Here is a 7,590-nt window from a genome sequence, read left to right as displayed (position 1 = left end):
ATAAGCTGCATTTGCAAACGCTCTTTAACTCTCTAAGCAACCATATCAGAGATATGGGTCAGGCCTATTCATGTCTTTATTGAAATGTTCTATGGCTGTTACATAATCAACAACACTGTGCAAATACAACTGAGCAGACAACACAGAGATTAACATTGACACTAATCACCAGTGAGAACAAATGGGGTGGAATGGGGTCAAGTCAATTCACTCAGTCAATCCTCTCTTTACCTTTCCAAATGTTTCTATTCTATTCTATTCTACTCTATTCTATTCTATTCTATTCTATTCTATTCTATTCTATTCTATTTTATTCTATTCTATTCTGTTCTGATCTTCCACATTGCAGATACCAGAGCCACACACTGATATGAAAACCTGCCCACCGTTTTGATCCAAGTATCCTCACCTGTACATGGGGGTGGAGGTGGTTTCCAGGTAGTAGGGCTGGCTGGGTAGGCTGGGGTGGCTTGGGGGGTGAAGGAAGGGACTCATCTGCGGGGTGGAGGGCACAAACACCAGCGGACTGGTCGGCCCGCTGCCCAGGGACTGCAGGCTGCCCTCTGAGGGGGGGCTGTGGGAATCCAGGGGGGAAGAGTAGTAGCCCATGGTGCTGGTGGCAGAGGGGCTGTAGAGGGGGGTCTGGGTGGGGTTAGGGGTCGCGTAGTCATATACCCCCTCCATGTAGTCGATGCCGGACGCCCCTCCTCCTCCGACGGACCCACGGGTATCCTCGGGGTACATGTGGCTGAGGGTGACCCGCGGCTGCAGTAGCGAGGGCAGTGGCAAGGGCAAGAGTTTTGGGGGGGAGACGGCGTGGGTCTCCAGTGCTGTCCTCGGTCTGAGCGGCGGCGGGGGTCCGCGAGGCTTGCACTGCGCCTGGGTCTGCCTGACCAGCATCACAGCACAACAGTACTGATAAGCAGCATGATTTAGACTGGTTCACCAGGTGGGGGAAGGAAGGAGGGAGGGAGGGAGGGAGGGAGGGAGGGAGGGAGGGTGGGGAGAGGGGTTCTGTTATCGCTCTTTCTTTCTCTGCCTTCTCTGTCTCTCTTTTTCTCTCTCCCTTCCACTCTTGCTCCGTCCCTTTCTTGAAAGCCTCTGCCAGGCAACTCAACACTCGCTGTCAGGCTGAAGAGGGCTGGGGAGGAGGTTCACTATCTTTTCTCTCTCCCTCTCTCTCTCTCTCTCTCTCTCTCTCTCTCTCTCTCTCTCTCTCTCTCTCTCTCTTTTTCTTCCCTCCCTCGCTCTCTCCTTCCCTCACAGCTTCCACCCAAATAAAACACTCCTCCTCTTCCTCTCCAATTTTTGAGCAGAGCTTTTCTCTCTTTCCCCTAACTATCTCCACTGCTGTATGAGAGAGGGAAGGAGAGAGAGAGAGAGAGAGAAAAGAGAGAGAGAGAGAACGAGAACGAGAAAGAGAAAGAAAGAAAGAGAGAAAGAGAGAGTGAGAGAGACAAAGAGAGAGAACAAGAAAGAGAAAGAAAGAAAGAAAGAAAGAAAGAAAGAAAGAAAGAAAGAAAGAAAGAAAAAAAGAAAGAAAGAAAAAAAGAAAGAAAAAAAGAGTAAGACATAAAGAGAAAGCTACTCAAAAAACTCCTTTTCCTTCTCTTATCTTTTTCTACGCTACCTTCCTTTTCTGTGGAATGCTTTTTCCAGACACAGCCAGAGTCCACTGAGAAAGGTGTACCCTGGTGAGGTTCCTTCTCAGAATGCGTATCGCTTATTTAGCTGATAGGCAGCCAGATGACCAGAATACTTAGGCTCACTCTGCTTCAGTCTGCAGTCTAACTACCATTTAATATAAGAAATTCCCTGTCAGGGAAAGATATGTGCAAATCTGAGACATGAAAAAAACAGTGATGCATGGTGATATAAAACAATGACTCATCATAACGAATGCAACAGAGGGATTAATTTGTCTGAAACACGACACACATACCTTATTTTTGAATCTTCAGCTTTTGTCTTGTTTTTTTGGTTATTGCTTGGCCAAGTGACATACAGTAGGACTTGCTTTTCTCTCTCCTCTCTCTGATCTCTTCTCTCTCATCCCTCGTTCTCCTGTTGCCCCTGAGATCTGGCTTCCTTTAATTGCTCACAACGAGAACAAGGGATAGGTTCAAAAAAGGGATAAACAAATTAAAGATGTACTCGATCGATATTGATGGTGCATCAGAGGAGCAGGTCACCATAACACTGCAAACAGAATGGGAGGTCAACAGCCGCTCCCCCTGCCATGTACATTACATAACCCCAAATTGGGGGAAAGATGAGAGGATACAATCAGGCAATAAATGTCATATATTCCATATTTTTATTTAAAAAAACTGACTTGGCAACAGATGGTAGCGTTGCTCGAAGATGCTAAAGTGAAAAAGAAATCATACTGTCCCAGGGAAATTGAATTAAAGCAGGTATTCTATTTCTCGCCGTAATCTGAATGTTATCACTCAGTCAATCATTGCTTCATCAATGATAGTCACTGATCAAACAGAGACTACAAACCTACGTATCAAGCAGTGGCTTTTTCCAGAAATGAGTCCTCTAACTCTAAATGTTGAAAGTATACGGAGGTTTTTTTTGTTTTTTTTTAAAGTTTGTTTTTCATCGACCCCCTCCCTCTCCCTCATGCAAGTTACAAGGACATCTTCTGACCTTCAATCTATACTGTGGGATTAAGCAGGCTCCCTAAAGGAAGAAAGAATTACATTGTTACTGACTGGGTTTGACCAGCTGATCCGGAATCAGTCAGGTACAAATAAGTATTTGACATATAGAGGACAGCAACTATTTTCTATTCCTTACCATTTATAAGAACTATGAACCTACCTATAACAGCTGATTTGGGATCAGCTCTCCATATATTCCGGTCTGAAGAGGAGCATCACCATCTTGACGAACACGTTACAGTGAAGTCATTCTGTCATCCTAGTTATTTAGCACCTGGCACTTCCAATATAATGCATGTGGATGGGGTCTTTCTGATTATATTGGACAATGTGGAAGTGCAAATTGCTAAATAACTGGATAACATTAAGACTTAATGTGTCCCAGTGCATAGACTTGAGTGAAGGTATATGGGTGATGAGAGAAATTCGATTTTTGAGCGAACTATCCCTTTAAACCAGAAGGAACGTCAACTCAAAATTCTAATGTTCATAACTGAATCCAACGAATTAATTACTTCACATAACACAAATAAGCTGTCATTCTCTGTAAACAAGTGGTCATTGCCCTGTCGCTCATACAGTTTGGCACCCCGGCTGCAGTATCTCCCCTCTGCATTATGTCTTCATTCAGTAAACAACCCAGATTCAGACATGTCAGGTCACATAGTAAACAAGCACCTCTTGATAATAACACCATTTGATTTGACTTTTCTTTTGTACATTTTCCCAGGATAAAATGAATGGAGAATAATGAGCACAGAAAGAGAACAAATGAGAAAGAGGGAACTACTAGGAATCATCTAAGTAGGTCAAGCATCGGCTCCTCATTTCTTCCTGTGATTCCGACTTCATTTTCAAAACTGTACATTTATTTCTGAAAGACTGAGACTGAGAGGAAAAAAAAAAACTGCTGGTCAATGTAGTTATTTTTATTAGGTCAGATCCAATGAGATGTCATTTTCTCTCCAGAGCTTTGCAATGAGAAGAATTGAGTAATTCACTACCACAACGGCACCAGCACTGGTTACAGAGGGATTCTGATGACATAAGTAAACAGCTTCTGTACGATCAAACTGAGAGAGAGAACCGTCCTATCGATTGAAATACACAGGTTTTAATGTAGTATTGTTACACTGCACCATTGACCATCTATTGAGATGTGCAAAGTGGACACAACTTTAAGTGACCTTAAAGCCTAGTTGACCTTCAGTGACGTGACTAAGAAAATGTTAACTCCGGTACAGTGCAAAGTTAACCTCATGTATGATACAATAACACATGCAACAAACTGATGAGACAACATCCTGATGCCTGTAAAGACAGACCTGAATTAAAAGTAACTTCAACATCATGGTGTCTAGCAAATATATCAAATCAGTACACATTTATCTTACGCATGCAAAAATTAAGTTTCGAAAAAAGTATCCATTATGAATCAATTCATACAAAAATGGCTTTGGATACTAAATTCAGTCTACACTTAAGACATCAGTTCTAAATCATATACATGACTCATAACTCAACATGTAAACATCATGTCTGTAACTCAAACAGATCCTACTGAAACCTGACATTTTGTAACTTATGTGAATGAATATTTTGACTTGTGTTATCAAAGCTATTATTGCATAATATGGTTGACTTCGGGATGAAGAGAGATACTGGTTTGATATAGTGCTATGATAGAATTTAAAGTGCTGAAAATCAAAATACTGTACACGATCGTGGTAAAAGCATTGGTCAACACGGGGTTTCAAGTTAATTACTTGCTCCCTGGCATTGTAGTCGTGCAAAAACAAATTGCTAGCCTGCTGTTGTTACCAAAATCAACCATTAGCGTAATCTAACTGACCTCTGAACTATTCTCCTTTAAATTTAAGAAGTTTCCAGGAAAAACATACCACATCGCTAACTTTGCTTACTGCAGACGCCACACCACCTCTGGCTACCCCTCATCACTTCCCTCTAACCGTGACCTCACTTCCTGTGCGACAGTCCTACTGTTCCCTGTGTGGGCTGAAGAACTGGACCACGGCGTACTTCCCGCTAGTCATCCAGCCCGGGTCCTGAGTGCTGAGGTTCTCCCCCTGGCCCGGCTGCAGCCCCACCTGCACGTTAGCCTTCAGTGTCCTCAGACTGCAGAGAGGGGCGGGCCGGAACCCCCGGAGAGCCCTATCGAATGGCACGGTGTGCTCCCAGTCCCTGTCTCCCGTCAGCTTCCGGTAGTTCAGGTCTCCTTTGAACAGGACCAGGTCCGCCCCCTGCAGGGTGGCGTACAGGTCGGGTGCATCAGCCGCCATGTCGCAGAACTCGTAGGGCGTCGTCCAGAATGGATGGTCGTGATAGGACCACACGCCCTCCTGCACGTGGCTCTGCCACTGGACGCCGCTCTTGGACATCCACTTGTGATTAGCCGCCATGGTCTGTCGGATAGTCCACTCGAAGTCCTGCGCGGTGACGTCGGAGACGAACCAGGGTATGGATTTGCCGTGGAAGCGGACCTCCCGGGCGAGACCGGAGGAGACCAGGAAGTCGGCGAGGACCAGGTCGCTGACCAACTCGAAGCCAGCGTTGTCCAGGACAATGTCCACTCTCCCTGGGGAGGTTTTGCCGGACTCCCCTGGTCTCTGGGCGGAGGTCAGCGCCGACCACACCATGTTAGAGTCGTCCACCAGGACGAAGGGCCTGAGGTCAGAGAGGGAGTCGATGGGACTGGCCTTCTGAGAGTTGTCCTGGCCAGCCGAGATGGAGAGGTCACACTTGTTCCCCCACAGAGACACCTAAGAGTACAATCGAGACATTGAAATTCTTTGTTTGGAACAGGCGATGCTAACGCCAGCTAGCAGTCACTAGTACCCAACAGGAAATTGAAGTGAAGAACTAACCCTTTAAAGCCCCAAATAAATAAGTGACCATTATCTAACCAGTGGTTATGTGGTACTGCAGGCTCTAATCACCTGTAGTAGTTTGTGAAACTGCTCCATCAGCTGTGTCTCAGAGAGGTCGTTCATGTTCCTGGTGAGCCCCTGCAGGTAAGTACACAAGGCAATCACTGCCTGCTGGGACTCAAAGAAACTCTGCGTTTTCCCTTCCTTAAAGGCGTCAAAGTCGCTTATGGGAGGACTGGCAAAAACAAGAGAAAGGAGAAATGCAAGGTTGAAATAAAAGCAAGGTTGTTATTCGTTAGTCATTATTAAAGAGACAATCTGGGATAAGTACATCCATTTTGGGACTTTTTAAATAGCTTAGTTCAACTGTCTTACCCCATCAGAACCCAAAATATAAGCTTGTTTTACTCTATTGTTTGTAAACAATGTAATTGTAAACAAACTGTGTATAGCTTCATAACATGGTTAAAACTATCATTTTGATCTCATGGAGGGGTCAGTCCTTGCATCCATTGCTCTGTCTATGAATTTGAGAGTGGTTACATTTCCCCAGCCCATCCCTCAGCATTTTACCATAAAGAGTGACCGCTTTGTTGTTGTATGAATCCCAGATTGCCCCTTTAACCTAGCATACATTTCAGTCAAATAGAAAATGTACTGAATTCAATATGAAAGTTATAAGGCAAATAGAGCTCTGACAGCATTGATCTAAAGCTTCACTGCTCCTCACTTGAGCCAGATGGCCTCGTGTATCCTGCGATACATGTAACACTCCACATAGAGCCAGGGGGACTTGAACCAGCTGACAAGGTCCTGGTCACCCATCAGCGTCTGCTGTCTCTGGAGGTACTGGTTCCAGGAGTCTGTATCCCCCAGGCCGTCATACAGGGCTAACACAGGCTTGTCTGTCTGGAGCTCGTTCCTCAGCTTGGATAGGAAGGAGATGGCTCTCTTCTCTGCCTGGACCCCCTCCTACGGGAACAGAGAGGTTGCAGATGCATGATGGGGGGTATCCATCAGTGAGAGAGTAAGACGGTTGAGTAAGATAAGAGATGTGGAAAATGGCTAGATAACCAGTTGTTCTTAATTCAGTAAAATCACTATTCTGGATAATCTTATGTCATATCTTTTCGCTTTTGATTTTAGCAAGTAAGGGGGACTAGAAAGGCTGCTTCAATAGATACGATATATATGCAAATATTCAGTTGTCAACAGAATTATGATGAAAGCGAAAACGAAAGCTAGGAAGAATAATGATGTGGATTTCCTTTACCTCTCCATACTCCTCAAAGAATTTGTTTTTATTGCGATGGATGGTGTCGATTACTCTAGTCAGGATGGTCGGCAACCTATCTCTCACAGTCAGGTATGCAAATGACCTAGGAGGAAGGGAACCCATTGAGACAGCTTGTCTAGTGAAGATACTAGCTAGTTAGCTCGCTATGGTGTCAACACACACTACACTGAAAGACTGGTGATTAAAAATAGCTAACTTTTCATCCTAATAAGTGTTCATTGCTAGTTACATGTTGCACAGTGAACTTATGTAACTCGCAGCATGACGCTGTCTGAACAACATACACTGACACCATGACGTCAGGAGCTGCAGTGTTAGCTAGCCACACTTGACCAAATATGATTTGATCAGCGTAAAGACAAATAGATGTGCTTCGATGGCTGTTTATTGCAACATTACTATATACCCATGAAATCTAAGTAGCTACCTACATAAGTGTGAGCACGACAGAGCCTACCAAACCAAAGTAAGCTAAACAATAAACAAATAATACAAATAGCTATAGCTGTAGCTGGCTACCCATCTAGTGCTATTGGCTAGCTACTAGCCCACGCACTGTACAGCTAGTGCTTTTGACACAACACAATTCTGTTAACTCTCCTGGTTTGTTTACAGAAACCATAATCGGACACAATTAAAGTGTTAAACATAGCTGTCAACATACTCAACCACTTTAGCAGACAGGGCTGGTGGGACTCCCTGAAGCAAAGCTTGATTGGACGCCATCTTTCTA

At 44.5% G+C, this 7,590-nt stretch overlaps 2 protein-coding genes across 2 annotated transcripts in view; both read right to left on the bottom strand.

The window, feature by feature from the left end:
• Positions 1-744, bottom strand: part of esr1 (estrogen receptor 1) — a gene marked incomplete at both ends in the record, with an annotated part of 10,335 nt that extends 9,591 nt beyond the window's left edge. Inside the window, one exon of the mRNA XM_083688288.1 lies at positions 416-744. Coding sequence (XP_083544414.1) covers positions 416-744 — 329 coding nt within the window. The remainder of the gene's footprint in view (positions 1-415) is intronic.
• A 2,842-nt stretch (positions 745-3,586) lies between these two features.
• On the bottom strand, positions 3,587-7,590 carry armt1 (acidic residue methyltransferase 1). The gene is made up of 5 exons (XM_083688458.1): positions 7,522-7,590; positions 6,834-6,939; positions 6,291-6,532; positions 5,630-5,795; positions 3,587-5,452 (listed from the first exon to the last, which is right to left on the bottom strand). Exons 1-5 carry the CDS (start codon positions 7,581-7,583, stop codon positions 4,670-4,672), a joined length of 1,359 nt encoding a protein of 452 aa, XP_083544584.1. The 5' UTR covers positions 7,584-7,590; the 3' UTR covers positions 3,587-4,669.

The sequence above is a fragment of the Argentina silus genome (assembly GCF_951799395.1).
Source record: "Argentina silus genome assembly, chromosome: 17".
In the NCBI taxonomy this organism is placed as follows: domain Eukaryota; kingdom Metazoa; phylum Chordata; class Actinopteri; order Argentiniformes; family Argentinidae; genus Argentina; species Argentina silus.
Note: the sequence above shows the minus strand (reverse complement) of the source record. Positions and strands in the feature narration are given on the sequence as shown.

Coding starts and splice junctions, on each gene's coding strand:
- armt1 (XM_083688458.1), bottom strand. CDS start 7,583: ATGGCGTCCAATCAAGCTTTGCTTCAGGGAGTCCCACCAGCCCTGTCT. Junction 6,533..6,833: donor TCTTTGAGGAGTATGGAGAG/GTAAAGGAAATC, acceptor CTGTTCCCGTAG/GAGGGGGTCCAGGCAGAGAA. Junction 5,796..6,290: donor CACGAGGCCATCTGGCTCAA/GTGAGGAGCAGT, acceptor TGTTTTTGCCAG/TCCTCCCATAAGCGACTTTG.